Raw genomic sequence first — 27,366 nt, 5'->3', positions numbered from 1 at the left:
TTTTCACTTACTTTACATTTTGATAAAAATATTTACATTTGTTCACTTTAAATTCGATTGCATTTTATTTTTGATCCTTCAGATCAGTGTGCTCCAACAGAAATATAACGCGAGCCATGTATGCAATTCAAAATTTTCTAGTAGCCACATTAAAGAGTAAAAAGAAACAGGTGAAATTAATTTTAATAAAATATTTTCTTTAACTGACTACACCCCACGTATTATCATTTCAACATGCAATCAATATGAAAAATCATCGAGCTATCTGACATTCTTTTTTCCAGACGAAGCCTTTGAAATCTGTATTTTACACTGACAGCATGCCTCGATTTGGACTGGCCATATTTCAAGTGCTCAATAGCCCCGTGGGGCTGATGGCTTGCATACTAGACGGCCCAGGTCGGGATCACTGATGATGAGCCGTGTCAGTGTGGGGATGGGAATATGGAATGGGGACTTCCATTTGTCCCTCTGCCCAGGGCTGGCCTGCCTCCTTCCCGTTGGAGGACCACAGACCTTCCCTCCTCCCAGCATGAGTTGTCCCCAGTTCCCAAAGCCTGTGCTGTGGGTGCCCTAGAGGTTTCTGTGGCTTGCCCAGAGTTTGCTGGCGGCTGGCCATGCCACATCTGTTGTGAAGCTGTCACTCTTGACTCTGATAGCCAAGCGATGCGAGGACGTTGTATTTGGAGAGAAGGTCCAAGGGCCGAGGATGTGTCTCTGAAATCGATACCTCTGTTTGTTTCCCTGGCTGTCAAAACACTGGGAGTGTCCACTGCCAGCCTCCTGCTGGGGGGCTCTGGAGCCCTTAGGACCCACGGCAGGGGTCCCCCAAACTCCTCCCTTTCCCAGGAGGCTAAATGCTATTTGAGCCCTGCTCAAGTCTGCCAGTGACCTCGGCAAATGGGTAAATTGTGTCTCTATTAGCACCTCTGTCTTCATGTCAGGGCTTGTTTATTTCCCAGATAGATGGCAGTTTCCTCTTCACGGCCTGTTAGTGCATCAAAGTGACACTAATGAGATTTGACAGTGTGGTTACTCGTGTGTGGAGGCCGGAGAACAGAAGAGGGAAGGGTGTGTGCTTTCAAAACAGGAGGACTTGGGTTCAAATCCTGCCCCTGCCACTTAGCTCTGAGCTGGTGCAAGTCCCCTAACTTCTCTGAGCCTGTGCATTGGAAATCATAACAGGACCTTACCTATAGGGTTATTGTGCAGATTAAATAAGATAATGCTAGTAAAGCTCTTGGCTTGGAAGAAGCAACCAATACATACTAGTCATTGCTGTTCCTTTTCTCCTTCTCCTTCAACTCTGGTTAATTGTGTTAGTGCTCACTGGATGGATGAAGAAGTCCTCAAAAAGAATGGAATTAACAAACTGTTGGGAGCCGAAATCTTCCTGTGGATTTAGTAGACATTGACTGAGGTGACACCCTACTCTGTGTCCAGACTTTGTTCTAGAAGCAGGTGGCAGAACAGGGAGGCTGGAAATCAGGCCCTGCCTGGGGTGAATTCACTATCCAGTAGAGAAGCAGAGCTCCCAGCGAACTCTGGCAGCTCAGGGAGTGCGGGCTGTGATGGGGTGCACAAGGGCCAAGGAGAGCCGGGAGACCCAGTAAAAATGCTCAGAGAGGACCAACTTTGGCACTTTGGGGGAAGAAGGCTGGATGGGAGTGTCACGTGATCATATGGTGGTCATCCGTGAACCCAGTAGTAAATACTTGTTGCCCTGAGAGTAATATTACCTCATACTGTCAGGGACATTTTTGTTCGATGACAGGCATTAGCCAACCCATAATAGTTTAGTCATGACAGGTCCCTTGAGCCAATCCTATCGGCTAGTGTGAGTTCAGTTTTAGGAAGGGATTGACTTTGATGCCTTGTGTAACCTGATCAGTCGGGGGTCCAACAAAGGACAGAATTCATCGGGGATGGTTTCCATGAAAAGATGTTAACGAAGGGATTATGTGTGGAGTGTGAGCAGGGTTAAGGGAACAAATAAGCTGAAGCACCTAGGAAGCCATAGAATACAGAGGCGTTCAACCCAGCAGACGAGGACAACACTCTCAAGGATGACAGAGCAATGAGGTGGCAGGAACCTGGGTCCTTCTGTGACCTCTTGAGGCCAAGTCCCCTTGTCTGTCTGGACTGCCCACCTACCTCTGTACAGTGACGTCAGAGAGAGACAGACAGCTGTCCATTCTTGCCAATGCAGTTTGGCATGTGTGTTGCAGTGACCCGCTCTAACGCATTCGAAGGCCAGTGTGGTTGCCCTATGGGGAGTGAGTGGGAGAGTGTGAGCAGCTGAGAGCGCCTCTGACCGCAGGGTCCTACAGCCATGTTTACCTAAAGGAGTTTGGATTTTATTCTAGGGAGGATGCTTACATGATCGAATTTACATTTTTAAGAACATTTTGACTGGTATGTGGGGAATGGAATGGAACAAAAGGTGAACCAGTGAGGGGCCATTCTGGTAGTTCAGGCAAGAGATGCCAGTGGTTTGGTCAAGGGTGGTAGGGGCAGGGGCACCTGGGTGGCTCAGTTGTTAAGCATCTGCTTTCGGCTCGGGTCATGACCCCAGGGTCCTGGGATCGAGCCCCACATCGGGCTCCCTGCTCCGCGGGAAGCCTGCTTCTCCCTCTCCCACTCCCCCTGCTTGTGTCCCTCTCTTGCTGCGTCTCTCTCTATCAAATAAATAAATAAAAATCTTAAAAAAAAAGAAAAAAGGATGGTAGGAGCAGCGTGTGAGAAGGGAGTCACACTCTAGATGTGTTTTGATGGTAGATTATAAAGGATCACCTCATAACTTTGACTTTGAGGGGTTTTCGTGTTCAGGAATAAATGAGTCATATAAGGTGTTTAACACAGGCCCTAACATAGAACTAGTATTGTTGCTGTTTCCATAAAGGCTTTCTGACCCTGATGATGTAACTTATCCCTGCACAAGGTGCTGATGGATTGAGTTAGGAAAGGAGTTCATGTTTTACTAAGCAGCTGACTCCTTTGGTATCTGTGCACATGGTCTCAGAGTGTCCCTGAGGCCAGACTTGGGGAGAGAGGACAGCCCAGACCCAGAGAGACCCTCATCACTGCAGTGAATCTGGGTTACAGTGGGTTGAAAATTCACTTGCTCTGCCCGTCCCCATATAGCACCTACTGTGTGCTAGGTGGTGTTTAGAAACTGAGGGAAAAGTGACAACAAGACATATCATGTCACTGCCCTCATGTTGCTGCTCTTCCTTTCACTGGGATGTACAAAGAAAGGGAGGCACCTTTATTTTCCATTAGCTCATCTAATCTCCCCCACAAGCCCTACGGCCCAGCCTGCTGGGAATTCAGGACACTTCATTTGCTAAATAATAAAATCTCAGTCTCTTCCCAGTTAAAAGCTCAAGCCCTCAGAATTCTCTCTTCCCCAACAGGGATTATGGATGTACCTCAGGGTTTACTGCAAGAGGCAAGGTGGGCAGGGGGTCTGGATGGTGTGCAGCCCCTTGAGCTTGGCTGCTACTGATGTTGGACATGATTTCCTTCCAGATGCCTAAGTGGGTAAAGAGTAAAGTGCCCCACTTTTCACTTTGTCCCTGGGACACTATCTTACACAATGGAGGTTACCATCTGTAGGCCTCACCACCAGCTCCCCTTCCTCGGTCTTCTTCTTCAACCATCCACTTGCTTTTCCTTTCGTACCAGAACATCCTCTGAGCCTCCTGTTACGGGATTTGGCCTTCCTTTCCCATTTCTCTGGGGCCATACTGACAAAATGACTTCCAGGTAGGGTTGACTGATGTATAAGTAAATTTTTAGCATAAGTATGTTCTCTGCAATATTTAGGACATATTTATACTAAAAAATTGTTGGTTATCTGAAATTCAAATCTAACTGGTGTCCTATATTTTCTCTGATACTTCTACTTCTAGGGAACTTGGCTATGGCAGAGAGCAATGAAAAACACAGCCATATAATTTTCAAAATATTATGCCTCAAATAAGGCTTAGTCCCTGCTGGTCTCTTGGCTGGACAGACTTACAGGGTTTTCAGAAAGAAAGCTTCACTCCACCTCCTCCCTAGCATAGGCTGTTTCTGGTTCCTTAGAGGAATTCACTGTGTGCGTGGTATGTGTGTATGAGAATGGGGGGCAAGGGATGGTGAAGGGGCCACCTTTGGCTTCCTGTCCTTCACCCCCCAATCTCACCAGGCAGGCTCCCTGGGATGTGGGCAGCCCCATCCTGCTGGCTAAGTGATTGCTTACCTAGAATTTTTATGAGGACATTTTTATTGAGCTGTAATTGAAAAGAAGCAAAATTCCAGGACATTCCAGATTTTTCTCATAAGCCTCCTTCAGAAATGTGTGTGTGTGTGTACACACGTGTGTGTGTATATGTGTGTGTGTTTGTTTGTGTGCATGAATACTCATAGACTTTGGCCAGACCACAACAGAGTTTTTGTTGAAAAAATGAGGAGGTACGTGCATGTGTGTGTGTGTGACATTTAATTTTTCTCTCTTTTTCTCTAAATTAAAGACCGGAATAAAGATGAGCCGGGAGTCCGGAGAGCCTGTAAAACTCTCTTCATTAAGCAAATATTCTACTGTTTGGAGAATTGGGGTTTTATGTAAGAGGGCTGCATTTGTCATTACAGCCTAATATCCTAATGTAAGTTTACAACCATACTTAAGAAACCTGTAATAGAATGCAGAGCCTGTTATGTATGTAAAACTGCTTGGCAAACGTTTATAAATCATACGCATTTATTTTAAAGAATGCGAAAGTAAATCCAGATGATGGCCTTTTAGAAACAGGCTGGGTGTGACCATCATATTGCGCCCCATTGCTGTTCTGAGAAGCTTCAGGAAAAGACTACGTGTCTCTTGGGGTCTGTGTGAGCAGCCTTCTCACCCTCCCCATTCAGGAAAGTTAGAGATCCAGATCTTCTTTCCCAACCCCCTGGAAGGAAAGAAACTCAAGCTTTTGTTGAGCACCTACTATGTTCTAGGTGCTGGTTTTCATCCTCACACAGACCTGTGTGATGCTCTTATCCTTCCCATTTTTACACTTGAGAAATGTGAGGTTCAGAGGGGTCAGCTACCTGCTCAGGCTCACATAGGTGGTTAAAGGACAGAGTCTGAGTGAAAACCCAAGTCCATGTATATCCAAGGTGCCTGTTCTTCCTGTCACTCCCTTCCCACCCCAGGCAGCTCAGCTTGGTGGTGGTAGTGATATATGTTACTGTCTCTGTGGCTAGACACACAGCTACCTCTCAGAAGGGACAAAGCTGGATTGAGAGTGAGGTAGGTGTGGCCGGGCACCTCTGTGGTGGTCATTTCTGGGACAGTCCTGAATCCACTGACCCATTGTCCTGCCAGAAGGACTCATCCTTGTCCGGCCGTGCCTATGGTCTGATTAAAGTTCATGACATGAATAGATGAGGTTCTTTCAGGCCAAAAGATAGATTCAGAATCGAGTGACCTCAGAGATTCATTGAAAGAACACACTTGAAAACAAGGATCTCCTGAAGAATGGGAATGTCCCCCAGGCTATACCATGACTCTGGTGACCAGGTTAACATGGGGTCTCATCAAGTGGAAGCTGCTCCTCATCCCATGGCTCTGGCTTTCAGTGGCCTTGGCTTTGCCCCGCTTGGCTTCTGATATTCTTGTAGCTACCAGTGACTCCCTCTGCTTCTCTACTTTGAGACTCCGCTGCCTTATGGCTTCTGCTTCCTGACTTCTCTTGGGGTTGCTCCCCACCCCTCCTGCTACTGTCTCACACTCAAGCTCTCCAAAGGAGAGGACCTCATTGGGTCGGCAGTCTTGTCCAGGAAGGAGAACCCACTGGGGGCAGCCTCCCACATTAGCCCACCCCACAGACCTCTGGCTCCCTGTGGGTCAGGAGCTTTAACAGTTAAGGCCAGGTTTGGCTGCAAGTAACAGAGACTTGAAAAATAGTGGCTTCAACAGGACAAGCATTTCTTTCTTTTGTAAAGGAAATGTGGAAGTAGAGGCAGTCCAGGATGAGCCAATGCTCTTCCCACTTCAGGCAGCACCGTGAAGAGGAGAAATCAAAGGGCACTCCTGTTCCCCCTTTAAAGAGACTTATCGGGAGTTCTGCACATGAATTCCACTTATATCTTATTGGCCAGGATGTAGTCACGTGGCCACACTTACCAGCAAGGGAGGTTGGGAGATGTTCTATGTTAGCTGGGTACATTGCCAGCCAGCTCATAACTGAGATTCTTTACCAAAAGGTGAGGATATTGGGAGCAAGTAGAAGTCAGTGCCCAGGTGCCCATCCTGATGCAACCATCTATGGCTAGGACAGCACAGCCATATGGTAGAGAGTGTGTGATACCAGGAATACCTGAGCAAGGAATCCATGCTGGTATTGGCCTGATGGGGGCCTTGCATGGATGATACAGAGGGCATGTCTTTATCTGTGGTGTGTGGTCTAAAAGGAACCAGAAGCATCCCCTCATCTCTCCTAAGTTTCCCCTTAGTAGTCCTGTCTGCTAGTTCATCATTCCAGTAAAACCAATGCCTTCCCCAGCACCCCTTTTAAAGCATGCACATGATCCTGGGAAAACCAACCTGGACTCAATTATTTATGAATTTTCTCAGCCTAAGCAGCAACCCTCATCCCCAGTGACTCCCAAAGTCAGGACAGCCCTAGCAGTCAGCCGCACTGAGCCAGAGTCCTGGGAAGCTTGATAGCTAGTCTTCTGGGGTCCCAGCTGTGGGTCCCAGGAGCCCCATTTTAGGCCTAGAGGGTATAGGAGGCCAAGCCCGAATACCTGTACAGGGGTGTGAAAAGGGAAGGGTTTTGAGGGAGGGAGGACACACAGATGGGCTGACGAAAGGCTCTAAAGTAGCAGCTGGGGTGTAGGAAACCTCAGAGGAGGGGAAATTCGAACAGCCCCCCAGGAGAGAGGACCAGGCTGACCAGCCATCAAATGGCTCAGGAGGCATGGATGAGGACGTTAATGCAGAAGTCTGGGGGAATAAGCTGGGAAGAGCAGAGTGAGCTGAGGAAAGTGAGAGTACTGGGAGCTAGTCCCTCCTCCCTGCGAGCTGGCCGGAGGGCAGTACCTGGGTAGGGACGGGGTGGGTATTTTCCCAAGGCCCCAGTGGCTGTAGAGCCCATACTGGGGCTGCCCTCCCCACCCCCACCCTCCACCCCCCATGGGGGAGGCAATGGAGGAGGCAGCTGTCAAGACCAGGGAGCTGGAGGCCAGCAGATCCACAGGGGCCCCTGGTAGCCAGGAAGTCTCGGACTGCTCAGCGGGAGTCTTGGCCTGGAAGGTCGACTGGTTGGAGCTTAGAACAGAGAGAGGTGAGGAGGGGGATATGCCCTTTCTGGCAGCCTCTCCACCCTGCCCACCTCAGGGTCTTTGCCACCAATACTGCCCTGGAGCCCCTACCTTCCAATCTGGAGTGGGGCTCTGAGCAGATATAAGCCAGGGCGCTATTGTCCTCCGTATTCCTCTGGAGATGTGGGAGCTCATCTTCATGCACTCTGTCAGCAGTGGAGTGGACAGATGTGGCTGCTCTGTCCCTTCCTCATTCACCCATTCCTCCGGAGGCTACATGGGTGTTTGAAAACCAGGGCTTTCGGTCAGACCTGGCTCTGCTGCTGTGTTGGTTATGGATTCATACATAATAAACTACCTAACCCAAAATTTAGCATTTCCTTATATCACATGATTTTATGGGTCCTTAATTCAGGCAGGCTTAGATGGACTATTCTGTTTCATGTGGCATTGATGGAGGTCACTCAGTGGTACTTAGCTGCCAGACATGTTGGTCTGGAGAGTCCAAGATGGATTCATTTAAATCTCTAGTTGCCTTGGAAGGGAGGCTGGAGGGCTAGACTCAGCTGAGACTGTTGACCAGTTTGTTGACTCATGGCCTCTCTAGCATGGTGGTCTTAGGGCAGTAGGACTTCGTGTATGGTGGTTCAGGGCTCCCAGAGTGTTCCCAGGGACCCAGGCAGAAATTATAAGACATCTTCTGACTAGCTTCGGAAGTCCCAGAATGCCACTTCTGCTCCAAATTCTATTGGCAAGCAAGTAACTAAGGCCAACCCAGAATGAAGAAGGTTCAGGAAGTGTGTTATGATTCTACCACTACTAGCTAAGTGACCTTGAGAAAGCTTACTTAGGGCGCCTGGGTGGCTCAGTCGTTAAGCGTCTGCCTTAGGCTCAGGTCATGATCCTGGAGTCCCAGGATCGAGTGCCGCATCAGGCTCCCTGCTCGGCGGGAAGCCTGCTTCTCCCTCTCCCACTCCCCCTGCTTGTGTTCCCTCTCTCACTGTGTCTCTCTCTGTCAAACAGATAAATAAAATCTTTAAAAAAAAGAAGAAAAAGGGGGGGTGCCTGGGTGGCTCAGTTGTTGGGCGTCTGCCTTCGGCTCAGGTGGTGATCACAGGGTCCTGGGATCAAGCCCCGCATCGGGCTCCCTGCTCGGTGGGAAGCCTGCTTCTCCCTCTCCCACTCCCCCTGCTTGTGTTCCCTCTCTTGCTGTGTCTCTCTCTGTCAAATAAATAAATAAAATCTTTAAAAAAAAAAAAAAAGAGAGAAAGCTTACTTAAACTCTTTGAGTCTCAGTTTTCACAACCGTAAGATGGGAATAAGGCAATAGTATCAACCTCTTATGGCCAATGAGAATTAAATAATTACATATGTCTCATCAACAACTGCTGCATAAAAGCCTATTCATGATCACCAATACCCGCAGTTTCTTCTTCTTCTTGGGCACTCTGATGGACTACATTTCCCAGTCTCCTCTGCAGCTGGGTTTGACCATGTGACTGAGTTCTGCTCATAGAACTGGAGGGGACATGATAGATCTGGCCTCTACATTCTCCACGCCCTTGCTCCCCCTACCCTCCATGCCCCCACCAACCCGTGTTGTGAGGGAGAAATAAACTTTGCTTGTCGGAGCCATTAGCCTACCCTGACTAGGGCCCTGGTACATAATAAACTCTCAGTTAAAGTTAGGGGCTCTCTGGCCTAACCTCTCTACACTTATGTTCTCATCTATAAAATGGGGGTGATGTTAGGAACTTACCCCATAGGGTCGTGAGGATGTGAGGATGGGATGAAATAATATATAGTTTGGCTTAATGACTTAGCTCCTCTTTGATCACACTTATTTCATCTAAACACTATATACTATAAACCAGGTCATAATCACCTTTTTCTTAAAACAAAATTATCCATAATAAAGCCTCTTGAAGGTTTTAAAAGGATAACATATGAATATTTTAGGCCTGAAGCCATTATAATGGTACCATTTAAATTCAGAATTCTGGGGCACCTGGGTGTCTCAGTTGGTTGGGCGACTGCCTTCAGCTGAGGTCATGATCCCAGGGTCCTGGGATCGAGCCCCGCATCGGGCTCCCTGCTCAGTGGAGAGCCTGCTTCTCCCTCTCCCACTCCCCCTGCTTGTGTTCCCTCTCTAGCTGTCCCTCTCTCTCTCTCTCTGTCAATTAAATAGATAAATAAAATCTTTTAAAAAAATAAATTCAGAATTCTTTCTAAAATCCATTTGATATGGGTTTCAAAACCTGAATATATAGAATAGGATATTTCTAATTTTAAAAGATAGTTTATTTTTGACTTTTTAAATTAGGAAATATTTTAAGAAGAGGCACCTGGGTGGCTCAGTCACCTGGGTGTCCAACTCTTGGTTTCGGCTCAGGTCATGATCTCAGGGTCATAAGATCAAGCCCTGCATCAGGGTCTGTGCTCAGTGGGGAGTCTACTTGAGATCCTTTCTCTCTCTCTCCCTCTTCCTTTGCCCCTTTGCCCTGTTCTCATGCTTTGTCTCTCAACTAAATATATAAATCTTTAAAAAAAGAAAGAAAAAGAATACAAAAGAAAAGATGTAACAAGCACCTATATTCCCACAACTCAATATGGTCAAATCTTAATATTTTGCTATATTTGATTTGTGTTTTTTTTCCTAAAGAAATAAAACTGGGGGGAAAATGATGTATCTAAAGCACTTAGCATAGTGCTTGGCATATGCAAAGCAGTCCATAATTGTCAGCAAGTTTCTCTAACTTTTTATTTTGAAATAATTTTATATTTACAGTTATAAAGCTAATAGAGACATTTCTTGTATACCCACCACCCAGCTGCCGCTCACGTTAGCCTCTTACATAACCATGACCTATTTATCAAAGAGATCAAAATTGGTGTCACACTATTAACTAAAACACAAACTTTTCAGATTTCACCAGTTTTTCTACTTATACCCTTCTGTTCCAGGATCTAATCCTAAATACGGTGTTGCATTTAGGTCAGCTCATTTTTAATCATTTGTTCAACACTCTGAGAACACAGCCGACTTTCAGCCAGGGGCCCATGGACTATGTACTGTGACAATAATCACAATTCTCCTTTTGGGGAGCTCTCCACATGTTGCACAAAGCACTTCCTATATTCCGCATGTAATCCTTACAACAATCCTGTCATGACTCTCACGTTACAGATGAGAAAACTGGGTTATGGAGAGATGCACTGAGGTCACACACCTCAGCTAAAGGGCAGAGGTAAGATTTGAACCCAGGTAATCTGGCTCCAAGGTCATTCTCTTAATAATACCCCCACTTCTATCATGAGGCTGTTCTAGAGAAGAAGGGGGAGCAGATGCATCATCGCAGACTTCCCAGGACAAGCATGGCAGGCAGGAAGTCTTCCCGATGGAGATGCCAATCTCGAGCTCAACCTCTGTTTCCTCAGATGCTCTGGGGAATGTTTGGCCTTCCTACCACATGCCTCCTCAGGGCTTCCCTCCCTTTTCTCCCTGCAGCCTCAGATTCTGAGCCCAAACCTCAAAGCTCCAAGGTGACTTGCTGAAACCCAAGCCCCGGGGTGTGGCTCTGTCCTAGATTCTGGGCACTCCCAGCCCAGCCAGCAGGGACAGGCTGCCCACACTCATAGACCTGGATGTTGATTTAGAGACTGACTGCTGGAACCACTATTTTGGGTCCCGCTGACGGTGCATGAGCGAGAAATAGCAACAAGGGCTGAATTGTCAGGCACAGGGGCATCCACAGGAATTGGGAGTGGGCAGATGGGTCTGTTGAGCAGGGACTAGCTTTGTCTATTCTGGAGAATAGGCGCCACCAACCTGAGGATGACCTGAGAACAGTTTTCCATCCCCAGATTGGAGAGGGGCCCTGCCTGCTTGGGAGCCGCAGCACCAGCGCTTCTGCAATCCTCCAGCTAGGATGTATGTTTACCCTTTGGAAAAGGCTCAGAGAGCACCTCAGGTAGCTGACAACCAGCTGGGATTAGGACCAAGGGCTATAGGGAGGAGAGCAGGAAGCTGGCTGGGCAGTACTGGCCTTTTGAGGCCAGAGCCCAGAGATTCTTCATCCCCGGGGCACATTCCATCCTCATTTTATCTTCTCTGAGCCTTGGGTCGTTCAATGATAAAACGGGCATGTTCATCCCTATGGATCAGACAAGGCAGGTTATGTTTGTGCAGTTTATGAATTGCAGAAGGAGGAATGGGGGCTAAGCACAACTTGTGCTCAACTCACTCAGAGGGGCACCCCAACTTGGAGCTGCGTCTGCTTGGGAGAAAGGGACACCTTTTCCTCAACCAAGCCCAGCAGTGATAAGCCTGAAAGGCTGATTTGCTCCAAGAAGGCACTTTTTAAAAAAAATTTATTTATTTGAGAGAGAGAGAGAGAGCACTAGAGAGCGAGAGTAAGCAGGAGCGGGGTGGGGTGGGGCAGAGGGAGAGGGCAAAGCAGGCTCCCTGCTCAGCAGGGAGCCCTATGCAGGGCTCAATCCCAGGACCCTGGGATCATGACCTGAGCTGAAGGCAGACGCTTCACCAACTGAGCCACCCAGGCTCCTGGAGGCACCTTTTTTGGTTGGTGCAAAGGGAAAGCACCTGCCCTCTGGAAATAGACCTGATGGCAGAGAAGGGCAAGGACCCCTCTGCGCAGAAGGCAGAGCTGGCCCCAGACAGCGCTGGGGGGGGGGTGAGGAGGAAGTGTCAAAGGTGGCCAAAGAAGAATGAGATGTGCTGGGAAGAAGGTGTCGGGGTGCCCAAGGGGTGAGTATGCAGGTGGAGCTCGGGGAAGAGGTGGGGCCCTCTGGAGGCAGGCCCACTCCTGGGGCCAGCGATGATTCACTCCCCCTGGTGACCTCTATAGAGAAGGCCTGGTGGCTGTGGGGACAACATGTAGTTGTGGTCCGCATGACCACAGAGCTCCACCTGAGGACGGGATTATAGTCAGAGTGTGGGAGCCACGGGAACCTTGAGACCATGGGTAGCCTGATCAGAGACAGCCACTTGAAAGAGAATGACGAGGCACCAGTAAATTATGATTCAGAGTGATGGGTAACATCACAAAAGGTGGATGGACATTTTGGCAGCCCAAGGATGAGCCCTTCTCTCAGGTTTAGAGGGTCCAGAAGAGCTAAACTGAGACTCATAGAGACCCCGGTGAGAATGGCTGAGGGTGGTACATTCAGGTCGTACGATCTGAAGTATGTGCAAAGCACCAGAGGTAAGAGAACATGGTGCATTCTGGAAACTGCAAGGGAATTTACCATTTCTTAATTACATGGTGTGTATGGAACAGATTTACAGGAGATAAGGCTAGAGATACAGGAAGGTTCTCAGATAATGAAGCATCTTTATACTTTATCGAGTTGTTTGTACTTAGGGGGTTGTAAGCAGAGTAGTGATGTGATCAGATCTCCATTTTAGTAAGATGTCTGCGTGGAGACTTGGATGGGCAAGGCTGGAGGCAGAGAGACTAATAGTGGGCTGCTACTGGTGATCCAGGGTCCAGGGGAGAGGTGAGGGTGCCTCGAACTTGGGTACTCACAACAAAGATGAAGCTAAGTGAGCAGATCTGAGTGGTACTGAGGAGGTAGAATCACAGGCTAATTGTCTGAGGGGCAGGAGTCCAAGATAACACCCATCACTGACTTGAGCAATAATGACTGTCAGAACTCTTCACTCAAATGAAGAAGTAGGAAGAATTCAGCCGGTGGGGAGGGGCTGAGGAAAAGCGCAGCTGAGTATGAAATTCAAGTGCAATATTCAAATAGAGGTGGGCAATCGGATACAGAGGTTTGAAGCTCAGGGGAGAGAACTGGGCTGCCGTGGGGGGTCTAGGAGTCATCAGCCTGGAGATGTGAACTGAGGCTGTGGGGGTGATGGGACCCCCGCAGCAGGGTGGGAACTCTGCAGGAGAGAAGAGGCAGCGGCCAGAACCCTGAGGAACCTGGGGGCTTTTTACATTGTTTTATTAGGGCACAAATACGAAGAAACTCAGAACGAAATCTTTTGCTCCATCATATAACCATCCTTCGCCTGGGATTTCTGGGCTGTCTCCTCCCCAGACCCTATCCTCTCGGTTAATGCTTGTGTTTTCCAGATGCCTCTCGTTTGAGTCAGTCCTTTTGAAAGTACAGCGTAGATGAAAAGATTCAAGAGATGCTACTTGCACAGCAAGTTTTTGACGATCGCTTTTTGCTAGGGTGGGCATGGAAGGGATGCTGACGCATTGAACATTGGTCTTGATTCCGACAACCCAGCTCTTGGGTGAAGGTATGAGGGAGGACAAGATGAGGAAAGGGCCAGCTAGGTTCAGGACCTGTACCCTCACTCCTCCCTTTTGCACCCGAGGCAGATACCACTGATTAATCCTCACCTGCCCTCTGTCTTCACGGAGACTTGATACGGACTCAGATTCTTTCTGTAGGCTGCCATCATGCTGACTCAGAGCTGGCAAGCCTTCTGGACCCTCGTGACCATCCTGGGAGTAAGACACCACCCCACAAACCACCAGAAGATCTCCTGTCTTTATTATGATGAACCTTTTATTACAGAGACAGACTGAACTCTCTTGTATAAAGAATCTCTGGATTGGGTCAGGGAAATCCACCTGCTAAAGATCACCACTCAATTCTCCCTGCTTCTGCCTCAGCTAAGCCCCCACTTGCTATTGATGCCTCAAGGTCATTGGAAACAGCAGAGGCTGCTGTCCCCAGGGCCAGGCTGGCTAGGCTGGGCCATGCTGGCCAGAGGGTCAGGGTTCCCGGCTGCTCACCAAGTCAGAGCCGCCCCGTCTCCCGCCCCAGTCGGTTGTCCAGAACCTGGAGCTGCCGGAGGAAGCCCGAGTTGGGGCAGATATCACGGTGGGCCTGCACCGTCTGGATGGCCTCCACCAGGGTCATGTTCTCGCAGATCATGAGGAAGGCCAGGACAACCGTAGCAGAGCGGCTCACCCCCATAGCACAGTGTACCAGCACACGGCCTGTGGGAAGACCCAACCTGGTGTCAGCTACCTGCCCTCGCACTGACCACCCCACTGGGAATTGGAGATCCTTCTGGCCATCCTTCAGCCCACCTGTCACAGCACCCTGGCGTACTGACAATGCTCTCACACTCAGATGGGGCAGCTGAGGCCCAGAGAGGGAAAGGGACTGGCTCAAGGTCGCACAGCAAGTTAGTGGCCCAGCTAAGGTTAACAGCTGGGATTCCCTTTTCCAGGTCCAAGGTGCTTCCTCTGGCATCCTTTGCAACTCTGACAGGGTGAGAGGGGGTATAGGATTTCTGGAGTCCCCTGGATTTGTGGCAGATGACAGGGGGTGTCCACCTACCTCCCTTTCCCCCCAGTTCTGCCCCTTCCCCGTCCCTGCAGCCCTATGCCAAGGCCTCATCTTAGAAGGGCCTTCTCAGCCTTTGCTAGGTCCTGTACCTTCTGTCCAACACACTTCCTGGGGGATATGGTCACACTGACAACCACATCAGACCTTAACGATGTCTGATTGTTGGTCCCCCGAAGGGGACACTCACTAAATGGTAGTAGCTCATTGCTCCATGGGGTGGGAAGGTTGCTGAAGAGGTCTGTGACTCCGGACACCCAACCCACCTGTGCTACTGCAAAAAGTGCCCCAGATCTCACCCCCCCAACCCCCACCCACGACCCTAGTGCCTTCCCCAGCAGCTCACCTTGGGGAACACTGAGGGCAGTTCGGATGTATTGAGCAACAGGTAGAAAGTAGACACTGAGGTCAAAGAAGGGGTTGTCATCAGCCTCAATGCCATAGTACTCCAAGGGCATTCCACGGTAAAACCTGGCACCTGTGTCCACTTGAAACTTGCCCGCAGCAACGTTCACAACATGGGTGATGCCCAGCTGGGTCAGCTTGCTCTTGTCCCGGGCTGCATACCTGGAGGGAAGGCACGGGGGAGTTGAGAGATGGAGCAGGTCTCGTTGGGGCCCCTCTGGCTGGGCTGGAACTTATCCCCTTTCCTCCTCTGCCGTCCCCCTCCAAGTGTGAGACTGGAAAGAGTGAATAGGCCTGAGTGAAGGGGCTCCTCTAGTTGGAGTTCAAGATTCCCTTTCACTCTGGCCAAATGCATCAAAAGCCTTAAAAATATACAAAATATATACATGTTTTGCTTCAGCAAGTTCCCTTCTAGGAACTTAAAAAAATCCAAAATGTGCCCACAGATGTATATAAAGTGGATCTAATGACATTCAAGATAGTGAAAAATTGGAAAAAATCACTAAATATCCTATAACAGGAGACTGAGTATGGTATAGCTAAATGAAATACTGTGCAACCCCCAAAATGTTGTAGCTGCAGGTAAAGGAGGAAAGGTGTCTGTGCTATATTGAGAACCTGTGAAAAATGCAGGATACAATATAGAACCTTGTTTAAAAATGTTTTCAAAAGATGTTATGTGGTTCCATTTAAAAAGCTTTCTACATAAAGTAGGTTGCAAAATGGGACTAGAAAGAGGTATCATTTTTGTAAAAAAAGATGTGAAAAGGCCTTTATGTACATATGTGTGTATGCATTTTTTTAAAAGTCAACGAGGATTTTATTGCTGGTTATCTGGTGGGGGGATAGCATATTTGCCATATTATTAGCAAGATGTTGAATCATATTTTCTAAATATTATGGAAAATTTCTAAAATCCACATATATTGATCCATATGTTTCAAACTTTAGGAAAACTTTTGGGAAAATGACTCACAATTCTACTTTCTTTATAACTGTACACCCAAGAGAAGCTTGTGTGTGTATGTGTTCCCAGGACCCATGTACTAGACTGTTTCTAGGATCACTGTTCACAATAGCCAAAAAGTCAAAACAACTCAGATATCCATATACAATCAAACGGATAAACTGCGGTATATTCACACAAATGAATAGTATACAGCAATGAAAAGTGAGTGAGTGGCAGTTGCGTAGAACATTGGGTGAATCTGACAATATTGAGCAAATAACGCCAGGCACAAAATGCACACAATATGATTCCATTCATATAACTTTAAAAGACAAGCAAAACTAACTATATTGTTAGGTACATAGATGTTAAAACTATAAAGAAAAGCAAGGAGATAATTATTCCAACACTTAGGAATTATCTACAGGGGAAGGGGTTATGTTGAGAAGGGTCAGTTACTTCTGGGGCGTAAGGAACGTCCTGTTTCTTGACGTGGATGGGGAAACCGTTCATATGTGCTGTGTGCACTTTTCTTATGTGTGTTCTGTTTCCGCGGTTAAAATTAATAACAGAAGAGGACAGGATCGTGTGGAAAGAGATGGTGGGAGGCCGAGGGTGCCACCTCTGCCCCTGCAGGACTCTGGGAGAGGCTCGCCTTCTGTCCCCTTGTACTTACGCATCTCCTAGGAAGAGGTTAGGCCAGACCTCGTTGACATGGCTCAGCATGGCGGCCCGACGGACCCACAGCAAGCGTTGGAGGTAGGCCAGTGTGGGCGGCTGGTAGGGGGACCCCCGGACTGCCCCATGGATCTTGGGCCTCCGGAGATCCTGCTTCTGCAGCGAGTCCATCCTGAAACAGAATGGACACTATGGTGGTTGGGGGCGGGATCCCCACCAGTGGGTCCAGCTGATGGGGGGGCGGGGCAGGTATGGTGCAGTGCCCAGGGGCCACCAGGATGCAGCAGGAAGGGCCTCAACTATTTTGGATGAGATTATTAACCAGCTCAGCTGGGGCTGAGGCCTAGATCCTTTTCCCAGGGAACAAGGGAATCAATTCCTTGTCACTTCTGTGGAGCTGGGAAGGTCTCTCCTGCCCTTTCCAGAGGTCCCAGATGTTAGAAGCTTTGGCCAAGGGGCCCTTGGAGTTCCCTGTCTGTAGCAACTAGTCAGTACAGACACCCCACCTTCCTTAAGTCATTGGTACTTGGGACTTTGTAGGGATGGGGACCACAGAGTGCACCTAGGAAGGCCCCACAACCTGGCAGTTCATCTCAAGTCCCCTCCTCTGCTACTTCCAGGGCTGGTCCCCAGGTCCCTGGTCCCTGACAGTTTCGGGTGCTTGAAGGGCAGAGCCCATCTCAAGAATGAGGGGTCCTGGGCCATGAAATGGATTTGAGAGCATCTCCATACAGAGTAAGCTGATGCCTCTTAAAGGCCTGAGGCCTCACTTGGGGTAGGTCCCTATTTTACATAGGAGGAAGCTGAAGGTCAGACAGAATGTTTTAAGCGATGCCCAAAGCTGTGTGGCTGACAGGGAGCAAGGCTGGGGTTTCAATCCAGTTATGCCCCTTCAGTTCTGTCTCCAGGCCTTCCAGTTGCCACCTTTGGAGACTCCAGAGAGTGGTCACTAACCCATCTGTCTCTACAGGGGAGCCTGGCACCGCTGTCACACATCTACCTCCAGGCCCTGGGATTTTCCTCCTTACCCCCATGACTCAGGCCAGTGCTGCAGGTCAGGCCTCACCCAGGTGGGGTGGCTTGTGTCAGGAGTCGGCTGTCTGGGGGTGTCCGGGCTCCTGCAGAGCTGGGAAGTCAGTGGCACCAGAACCTTCGGCTGGTGCGGTGCTGGGAAGGAGTGCCTATCTTGGCTAATCGTCCCTGGCCCCCTCAACCAGTAACTAGGGAGGGTACAAACTGGGAAGAACATCCTTTCTCTTGGGTAGCCAGTGACAGGACCAGGAAGAGAAATGGGTACCCAGGAGGCCACTGGCTTGGCCAAGCTCACGCAGTGGGCAGCTGGTGGGCAGGGTGGAAGTGAAGACCCAGCTTTCCCCTTCATCCCCCACTGTGACCTCTCAGGGCAGGCTGAGTGGCCTGCCACCTACCTAGGGCATGGCCTGGGGCCAGGAATGGGGGAGTGGGTACAGGGACGGGACTCAGCACCCAAGCGGAACCTGGCCAGGGCGGGTTCCTCCCGGAACACAAATGCTGTGAAGTGGCTAAAATTCCAGGTCCTTCCCTTGGAGCCGGTGGGGGTGGGGTCTAAGAGCAGACCTAGGCCACTGTGGACTGAAGTGCAGTCCTTCCAAACCCCCAGGCCCCGCTCTGCTTGGCATCTCTTTGGGACGAAAGGCTCTTGGCCCGGGAACTCCCCATGGACAAGGGAGGCTACCTGAAATGGTGGAAAGAGAACTTCGGAGGGAGGGAGGAGAGCGTGGCCATAGCTCATTCTGTGGCCTCCAGCAAGTCTTTGCTCCTGTCTGGGCCATGGCCTGTCTGTCTCGTGTGCGAGATCCTGGCTTTGCCTGAATTTAGGATTCCCTGGGGGGTCTGACCTGAGAACGAGAGCAGCGGCTGGGTTTGTGGTAACCACAGGGTAGGGAGCAGCATAATGTGTTGGGGGTGGGGAAGGCCCCAGGCCCCAGGCCCCAGGCTTACCCAACAGCCACACTGGTGTGGACCCAAAAGCTGGGGCTGAGTGAGCCGCAGGTGGGCTTGAAATGGAGCTCCGGGAAGGCGGGCAGGCCCACCCCGGCCTCTGAGCTTGGCGTGGGGTATGGCCGCCACCCTGTGGCCAGTGGGTGAGTTGCAGCCCAGCTGTGCCGGGGAGCAGGCAGCCCGGCTCTGGCTGAGACAGAGCTGGTCCCAGGGGGCTCCCAGGAAGAGAAGGAAACAGCATAGGGGTCAGGAATTGGGGGCTGCTAGGCCACAGTTCATGTTTCAACCTCTGAGGGGCCTTAGATCCAAGTCTGGAGAATGGGGCCTTTTCCTTGGCCTTAGGGGCTATTCCTTGTCTGGTCCCACCTAGAGCCTCACACCTGATGCTCACGGATGTACCCCCACACCTGTCTGCTTTATCCCCCTGGGGTCCAGCCCCCTGCCCAAGGGCTCATCCTTCAAGCTCCAGACACACCCAAGGAAGGCAAGTTGGTGGGCGAAGCATGGGCCCAACATTTCGTAGGGACGGGCCAGGCCTGGCTCTCCTCATTCCCTCCAGCCTGCATTCTGCCTCCTTCCTGTGTCTTCTCCCTAAGCCCAACGGCTGCCTCCCTAGGCAGTTGCTTCTCTGCTCTTGTGCTGTTTACAAGCTGAGGCGCTTGTTTTCTGCCTTTGTGTGCGTCCCTCCTCCTCTCCATGTGGCTCTCCGCAGCCTCTCATAGGAACTCATGCTCTTCCACCATGCTCGCCACACCGCCCGGCATTGCCTTGGCCTCAGGCACAGGCCTCCTCAGGGCAAGGGGGCAGCTGCGGCCATCCACCTCCTCAGCTCCAGATGTTCCCGCTGGTCCTTCCCTCCTACCCAGTCTCTCTGCTTCCCCCTCCTCCGCGCCCCCCCCCCCAAGCAGATGGGACTGTGGCCACAGGACAGTGGAGGCCAGGGGATCTCAGGGCAGGACGCAGGAGGAGTCTGGTGAAGGACGCCTTGGGGCAGGGAGCAGGTGGGCAGCCCACGGTGAGCTGCCAGTGGGGCTCAGCACTCAGCTTGCAGGCCCGGGAGGAGGACAGATCTGGGCAGAGCTCTCAGGTCTGGTATTTGTGTGGTCTTCGCTGAGCCAGTTCCTTCATGGGGCTGCTGTGAGAATTTCATGAGGTACTAAATATAAGGCCCCTTCCCTAGGGCCTGTCTTATGATAGATGCAAAGGATGCATCTTAATATTATCATTACTATTATTATTACTCTTATCCTTTCAAGCCTCAGCCATATCCTGGCTGGAGGGTAACCTCCCCGCAGGGCAGTGAAGCTTAGTCTCCATCTCTTTGTGTTTCTTGAAGTTTCTTTCTCTGTCCAGCAATAATTGTAATTATATTCGCCACTTACTAAGGATGTACTATGTATCAGACAGAGCTAAATGCTTACATTTTCTCATTGGATCCTCACAGTACCCTTATGAAGCAGATAATATTATCATCCCTATTTTACAGATGAGGAAACTGAGGCTCAGAGAGATTAAGCAATATGTTCAAGGTCACACAGCCAATTAACATGGGATCAAGGATTCAAGACCATGTCTTTCTGACTCTGCTTTGTCTGTGCTCTGTCTCTAACCCAGTCTGTCCTCCAATCTAACCCAGTCCCTCCACAACACACACAGGCCCAGGTGCCCTGGCCCTCATGACCCAGCATGCTCCGTGACCCCCCTGAAATAGGGGCCCTCACCCACCTGTGGGGGTATCTGGCCCAGGCTGTGGTCTTCTCTGACGGGCACTTTGTGCTGTCTGCTTCCAGCTCCCTGTCTCCGCACACTTGATGCTGTTTCTATTTTTTGATTTGAGTTTAATTATAAAGCATGATGTGCTGCTCCCCTCTTCTGGCCTCCCCCTGACACTCCCAACTCACCCACTGGTCCCTGGCATGGTCAGTGCCAAGCCCAGCCAGGCACCTGGCCTTGCCGGGGGTGGAGGCAGCCCGCAGGGGTCTGCTTGTGGTCTGGGTGTATGCGAATGTTGATTGTGGGGCAGAGAGAAGGAAGATCCGAGAAGCCATTTTCAAAGCTCCCTTGACCTTCAAGGGTGGTGCGAAGCACGGGCAGGTTAGAGCTGGAAGAATCTTCCATGGAGGAGGGCAGAAAAGAGACTAGCCCAAACCACACGCAAACTGTCAGCAAGGCCAACAACAGAACCCAGGTCCCCGGGTGCTTGGCTGGGAGCTGAGAATTATAGGACTAGCCCAGGATTCAGCTCTAGAAGACTCAGGCTGAGGAAAGTGGGGATACACTTACAAAGGTGTAGGTGAGGTTCAGAGCAGGCCTTTAGAACTGCCCTGGTCTGCAGTCAGAAGCTGTGTGTCTAGAAGCCACTGTGCCCTCTGCCAGACTCCTCCCGCCCCCAGAAGGCCTTCCTAACCCAGACCTCACTGTCCCTTGAGGCCAACCAGATGGTCTTTTAGGTCCCTCCCAAGGCCACTGGAGTCAGTTAAGGACCTTGGATTTGGGCCTGTTAAGAACCCCCCCTGCTTCCTGTCAAGAACCTCTTCCCGGAGACGCTCCCCATATACTCATATACTTCAGTATACTCTTCCCCACTCACACTCCCAGATGACCGACACAGAGACCTCTGCATTCCTGCAGCCACACCTACACGGGGTCTCTGAAGTCTGAACTCCAGGAGCTAGGGCTCAGCCCCTGCTGGGGTTCCCTGAGCCCTGGGGAGAGCTGATGGACGCAGCTGCGGCCAAGGGCTATCACGAACACTTAGAATCCCCTCCTGTTCTCCTCCCATCCTCGCACCCCAGGGAACTTGGAGTCCTGGCTGAGGAGCCTCAGGGATTGGCTGAGAAGGCAGCCCGTTCCCACCTGTGGGGACTGAAGACAGTAGCCGACCCGGAGTGCAGGCAGCAGGAGGAAGGAGATGGGGTAGCAGGCTCTAGGGCGGACCACACACTGGCTTCTTACCATCTTCTTGGTATCCACCTGGGCCAGAGCCTCCAGCAGCACCAACAGGGCCAGTGCCAGGGAAACAAAGTGGCACAGCCCCGTGGCAGGGAGGAAGGACCAGCTCTGGGGGGAGAGATGAGCTCCATGTTATAGGCTGGCAACCCAAGGCCCAGACTGGCTGGGACTTGTCAGGGTAGGGGCAGGAACTGCCACCTAAACCTGCCTCTCTGCCTTGAGCCCTCTGTGTAAGGTCAGGTGGATATGGGTGCTCAGAGAGAGAAGGCAGGTTTGGGGCCAGGGCTCATGGAGAGAAATGACCTCTCTCCATCATCTTTCAGAGTCCCTGTGTATGGCCACATAGGTTGCACACTTCGTAACTCCTGGGGGCTCCAGTTGCATTGGTGGATGGCACCTCCAGGACTTGTGCAATGCTGCGGCCTGACTGATTTCCCCAAAGCCAGCTGCCTGATGGGAAAGATGCTGAGGCCAGAGGTCAGGGTATTTAAGGGCTCCAGGCCAAGGAAGTGGGGCAATTGGGCATAATCAGAGATTTGCTGTTCTACCAGTTTCCTGAAACGTGTTTAGAGGAGAGAGCAGGATGGGAACATGCCATTCCTGTCTCCCTCTTGGCTCCCCATACCCGCAGAGCTCCCCACAACAGTTTCCCACCCAGCTCAGCCCTGGGCCTGATCCCAAAACCAGCTATAACCGTGATTTTCTTCCATTATACTCACCCCCAAACTCTAAATCTAGCTCTCTGTCCTGCCCTAATCCCCACCCCCAAGATGCTCACCCTCCTGCCAGCATCAGGAAGGGGTCAGGGTACTAAAGTGCTCCCCCTTGGTGGCTCTGGTTATGCATTCAGAGAAAAAAACAGCTTTTGGTGGAGGGCTGGGCAAGGGGAAATTCAATCCACACCCCGGGAAGCTCTTGGCAGGAGAAAGCTGCCACTTTTCCAACTCGTAAGAGAACCTAGGCCAATCACCCACCCCTAGCCGGCAGACCCTCTGAGCCAGGGGGTGCTGGGGCACACAGCCCAAGTCAGGGCTGAGGAGAGATGAGGGAAGGAGCAGCATGGGTAGGAGTTAGAGGTGGGCTAGGGCCCGTGGAAAGCAGCCCTGGGGCTTAACTCCCTAGCCGATGGCCCTCCGGGGGGATGTGAATGTGAGGAAGGTGGGCTGTTGGAGACAGACAGGAACAGATCCGGCCGGGGAGTGGTGGGAGAAGAAGGGCCGTGGACACTGCCGCTTCTCACAACGATGGAGCCTGCACAGCCATCCACCACAGGAAGGGATACCCCTGCCTCCTCCCAGCTGAGCTGGAGGAAAACTTTTCAAAGGTGGCAGTTCCAGATGCCAAGGAAATTGAAGCAGCACACTGGGGCCTCCAGCAGCAATGGGGAGACCTAGGGGAGGAGGTGTTGAGGATCTGTTCCTCGTATGCAACTTAAGGAACGTCTGCTAATGTTCCAAATGGCCTGCACACAGAGCAGTAGGGCAGGGGGTAAATGGAAGCAGAAAGGAGCTGGATAGACTTCCAGAAGACCTCTATGTCCCACAGGGATTCCCCGCAACCAGAGAGGGAGCAAAGTTAGGGAGGCTCCTTCTGTGGATCTCTGAGATCAGACTGTCCGGGGGGGCGGGGGGTGCAGATAGATAGAAGGGTGCTGGGTCCAAGGCAGGGAATGGAATGGCATGGTGACAGGAGCACTGGGTATCAAGCATGGCTCATGTGAGGGGGCCATGGCTGGTGGCAGGAGCCCCTGTTCTCCTTCCCCATTGTGAGAAGGAGACGCAGGGCTAACCTGAAAATAACTAAGCCTGGAGTGACAGCTGCAGCTGTAGCTGGGGTCCAGACCCGAGGGGAAGGGACGCAGAGCTGTGGGAAGGCCCAGACAGCCCCCAGGTGTCAGGACTGGCTGTGCTGCTACCGTGGTGGGGTTCAGGTGAGCTCACATAGGCTTTTAGCCAAGGAAGGGGGACAGGGCCTCAGGACCTGGTAAGAAGGCCTCACTGCTTCCATTTTATGCTTTCCACCTCTTTCCTCCCTGGCCTTTCCATCCTCTCTGGGGTCTGAAGAATATGGATGGGCTGGGGAGAGCGGGTCCTTCTGAAAGTTTGCCTCTGCCAGGCCCTATTGAGGCCCTGGGCTGGTGAGGGAGCCCAGCAGCTTGAGGAGTGGGCCAGGCCCCTTTCAACCCTCACTTCTGGCCACACACAACCCTGACAACCCACCTCTGAGCTGGTCCCATTCCATGTCCCCTGCCAGCCCTCATTGGTCTTCCCTGCCTCATTCCCTGTGCAGCCCTTACCTGACCTCTCACTTCTCACGGCACCCAGCCTTGCCCCGCACCCCTCGTGCCCTGCCCAGCCCTCACCTGGCCCCTCAGTTCCGGCCTGCGCCCCGCAGCCGCTGGTCGAGCTGACAGAGCTGGTGGAGGAAGCCTCGGTTGGGGAAGACCCACCGGTGTTGCCTCACGGTAATCACAGCCTGGCGCAGGGACAGCTGATGGTGCAGCATGAGATAGGCCAGGACCAGCGTGGCGGAGCGGCTCACCCCTACCACACAGTGCACCAGGACCTTGGCTGAGGAAAACATCCTGGTGAAAGACCCTTTCCCACCTGCTGGCCCGCCCGGGGCAGGGGTAGAGACCCACGTGCCTTTCCCTGCCTCTGCCATGGGTATACTCTGTAACCCTGGGCAAACTGTTCAGCCTTTATGGTTCTGTTTCCTGATCTGTCAGATGGGTATACCAACACCTATTTAGCCTACCCTTGGGATAGGGTCCAAACTCCTTAACGTGGCTTACAAGACCTTCTGTGAGCTGGCCCCTGCAGACCCTACAGCTTCATCTCAGCCTGCCTAACCCTGACCTTCACCCTGAGGAACTCACTTTCAGTTCCTTGAAGCTGTTCGGGGCTCTGGCCTCCAGCCTTAGCACATGCTATTCCAACCACCTGTAAAACTTCTTCTGCTCTTCGTCTGACTGTCTATTACTCATCTGTCCAGTTTCAGCTAAGACATGGTTTCCTTGTATAGTCTTTCCTGGTCACTCATGGTATCACTTGAATCACAGAGTAGCTCATCCTTTTTGCCTGTGGCCCAGTGAATACTGTTGTATTCCCTGGTCCCCTGGATCAAGCACCCTTGCCCTGTTCCTGTTCTCCTAGAGCTCTTCACATTTACCCACTCATTTGAATAGTACTCATAATTATGATTGTCTTTCCATGAAACACATGACAACAAGAGCCATAAGAGCAGGGACTCTGCCTTGTCTAAGTGTGGATTCAGTATCTAGCTCAGCACCTGGCACAGAAAAGATAATAAACAGCGGGTAAATGAATAGATGACGAACAAATGAATGTCAAAGCGCTCTGGATATTAAAAAGTGCTGTGAGCCATAGTCTTGTCTTTCCTGTCAGGTAGACAAGAAACTGAAGTCCAGAGAGAGACACTGGCTAACCCAGGGGCAGGGAGCAAGGGGAATGACTCTCACCCAGGATGCACACAGAGCAGGGGCTCCAGCTTCCCCAGGCTCCTCTGTTCTACCCTGGGGAGTAGAAGGCGTTTTTTTGTTGTTGTTGTTTTGTTTTGTCTTATTTTTCCATTTGAAAATACTTTGGGGTGGAAACCAGACATCTAGGTACTAAATGGCAATTTCTCAAGGCTTCCAATCCTGGGACTGCTCCTAACTCATGACATGACTTTGGATTCTAGGCCTCAGTTTCCCTGTCTGTTGAAGCAACAAGGTTGGATAAATTGCTGGAGCACTGAGCAGAGGATTTTTACAAACCTGAAGTCTTTTTAAAAACTAAAGATGGGAGGGCACTGATATTTGAGGGGAAACTGGACATCGCCCCCCATGAGTGAGCAGGAGGGGATATGGGTTCAGACCCAAGTCCTACCCCCAGGTGTGCTGAGGGCACGGTGGATGAAGTCGGCTGCGGAGGAGAAGTAGGCACTGATGTCGAAATTGGGGAGGTCGTGGGCTGGTACCCCCAGGTAGCTCACACTGCTGCCGTAGAAATCAGGGCCACCCTGACAGTAGAGTCCCCCGTGGGCTGCGTTCAGCACGTGGGTAATGCCCAGCTTCCATAACTCAAAGCGGTTATTTGCCGTGGCCCTAGGAAGAGGAAGAATAGGGCTGGGTGCTGGCTGAGCCATGAGGTCCAGGAAGGAGGTTTTGCCTGGCCCCCTGCTTCAGAGGGACAGAGCCATAAAGGCCCAAAGGGAGCCACAAGGAACCCAGTAAGCTTGAGCCCCACCCTCAGAGCTTTCTGGTGGAAGAGTTGGTGGTATAGGGAGTTATCTTTAGACCCTCTTCGCTTCCTGAGGCCATCTGCTCCTGCCTTGGCCAAGACAGGAAGGAAAGAATTACTTCAGTCCTGGAATCCAGCTGCCCCTCCTTTCCTGCCCCATGCCTTCCCACCCACATCTGGCCTCTTCTGGCCACTACCTCATACCTGTTTCTAATTTGCTAATGTGTAATGGGTGACACCTTCCCTGATTCACCTCTTTCACCCATTCTGTGTCCAGAGGAGGGAGGCTGGGACCAGGAAGGGGAGCTCTCTGTCCATCCCATGTCATACCTGGAAGCACCATTCCCCAGGCCTCTGTCCCCGAGACTCACCAATTGTCCTGGATATATCAGAATGACTTCAGGATCTTCTGGGAGTTCCAATCATCCAGGCAGGCAAAAGCCCTGCTCCCCCTGGTGGTCACACCTGATCACTGCACTGTCCCCAGCACACTGGGGTCCTGGAGCAAGTCCCTGGCCTGGGATGTGCAGAGCAGAACTATTCCTCCTTGTTCCACCCGGCTCCCATCTCTGGTAAAGAGCCCAAGAACTGTCTCTCCTTATCCCCTTCCCCACACCCCTTCGACCAGCTACCACTCACGCATCTCCTATGTAAAGGTTGGGCCAAACTTCATCCACGTGGCTGCAAGAAATCTTCCCTGCCCTCAGGAGCTCCTCCAGTTCCAGAACACTGGGGCAAGGTGTGGCTTCGGCATCTCCCCTCAGCTCTGGGACCGAGGCTTCAGCCATGGGCCAGCCCACCCACCGCTCTGTCTCTGCAGTCACTCCTCTCTGCCTCTCCAGTGTCATTTCTCCTTCCCGGAGATTGGCAGGAACAGGTGGGACAGAGGCAAGTGACTCAGCAAGTCACAGAGGCCTCCAGAAAGAACAGGACATTTTTTCCCCAAGTCACCCCCCTAACCCCAAACTCCATGACAACATGGAATCAGTCATATCTCTGCAAGTCACTTTACATTTCTACCTCAGTTTCTTCAACTGTAAAGTAAGGATAATTACACCTACCTGAAAGAATTATGAGGATTAAATGAAACAAAGGATATTCTGTGTTTAACACATAGTAGATGCCTAAGAAACATTTGTTGAACTAATAGGGTTAGGGCCCTGAATAAGGCTATTTAGTTCTGAAGACTGAGTTAAAGTGGAGATCCAGGGTGGAGCGGGGGGTGGTTGGTTTCAACAATGAATGATTAAAAAAAAAGCTCTGCAGGTCTGGGTGGGCCACAAACTGGGTGGGAACCATATGGCTGCTGAGTGAGCCTGTGGATTATGCAGCTCAGGGGGGAAGTTTCCTGCATTGTAGAGTCAGAGAAATATGGAGAGGAGGCATGGAGAATTTCATCTAAAGGATGCTCATGGGGTTTGTGGGGGAAGGTTTGAACAATGGTTCTATAATTAAAATAGCTGATTTCTCAAAAGAGAAGGCTGAAATGGGCCATGTATATCAAAGTGGGGAGAAGGGAAG

General features: G+C 51.0%; 3 protein-coding genes across 4 annotated transcripts in view; 1 reads left to right on the top strand and 2 right to left on the bottom strand.

Moving 5' to 3' along the window:
* Positions 1 to 27,366, top strand: part of VDAC2 (voltage dependent anion channel 2) — a 328,221-nt gene that overhangs the window by 224,194 nt on the left and 76,661 nt on the right. The gene's annotated exons all lie outside the window — the stretch shown is intronic.
* On the bottom strand, positions 13,831 to 21,692 carry DUSP13B (dual specificity phosphatase 13B). 2 transcript variants are annotated; one of them, XM_081824049.1, is made up of 5 exons: positions 21,506 to 21,692; positions 20,375 to 20,469; positions 16,668 to 16,841; positions 14,984 to 15,204; positions 13,831 to 14,285 (listed from the first exon to the last, which is right to left on the bottom strand). In XM_081824049.1, exons 1-5 carry the CDS (start codon positions 21,605 to 21,607, stop codon positions 14,083 to 14,085), a joined length of 795 nt encoding a protein of 264 aa, XP_081680175.1. In that variant the 5' UTR covers positions 21,608 to 21,692; the 3' UTR covers positions 13,831 to 14,082. The 2 variants fall into 2 exon arrangements, with proteins under 2 accessions (XP_081680175.1, XP_081680174.1); XM_081824048.1 differs by lacking the exon at positions 21,506 to 21,692 and adding an exon at positions 20,551 to 20,720.
* On the bottom strand, positions 21,619 to 26,767 carry DUSP13A (dual specificity phosphatase 13A). Its single transcript, XM_081824050.1, has 4 exons — positions 26,485 to 26,767; positions 25,492 to 25,709; positions 23,964 to 24,171; positions 21,619 to 21,709 (listed from the first exon to the last, which is right to left on the bottom strand). The coding sequence occupies exons 1-3, from the start codon at positions 26,691 to 26,693 to the stop codon at positions 23,972 to 23,974; spliced, it is 627 nt and encodes a 208-aa protein (XP_081680176.1). The 5' UTR covers positions 26,694 to 26,767; the 3' UTR covers positions 21,619 to 21,709; positions 23,964 to 23,971.

This window comes from Leptonychotes weddellii, chromosome 6 (genome assembly GCF_054177405.1).
Source record: "Leptonychotes weddellii isolate Sample4059 chromosome 6, ASM5417740v2, whole genome shotgun sequence".
Lineage (NCBI taxonomy): Eukaryota > Metazoa > Chordata > Mammalia > Carnivora > Phocidae > Leptonychotes > Leptonychotes weddellii.
Note: the sequence above shows the minus strand (reverse complement) of the source record. Positions and strands in the feature narration are given on the sequence as shown.

What these genes read in the sequence shown, in the direction of transcription:
- DUSP13B (XM_081824048.1), bottom strand. Translation starts at nt 20,697, where the DNA reads ATGGCTTCTCGGATCTTCCTTCTCTCTGCCCCACAATCAACATTCGCA. An exon ending in ACCATGCCAGGGACCAGTGG is followed by an intron (nt 20,470 to 20,550) that starts GTGAGTTGGGAG and finishes ATCAAAAAATAG; the next exon opens with AAACAGCATCAAGTGTGCGG. An exon ending in TGCCCTCAGTGTTCCCCAAG is followed by an intron (nt 14,286 to 14,983) that starts GTGAGCTGCTGG and finishes GTCTTCCCACAG; the next exon opens with GCCGTGTGCTGGTACACTGT.
- DUSP13A (XM_081824050.1), bottom strand. Translation starts at nt 26,693, where the DNA reads ATGACACTGGAGAGGCAGAGAGGAGTGACTGCAGAGACAGAGCGGTGG. An exon ending in AACCTTTACATAGGAGATGC is followed by an intron (nt 25,710 to 26,484) that starts GTGAGTGGTAGC and finishes TCCTCTTCCTAG; the next exon opens with GGCCACGGCAAATAACCGCT. An exon ending in TGCCCTCAGCACACCTGGGG is followed by an intron (nt 24,172 to 25,491) that starts GTAGGACTTGGG and finishes TGTTTTCCTCAG; the next exon opens with CCAAGGTCCTGGTGCACTGT.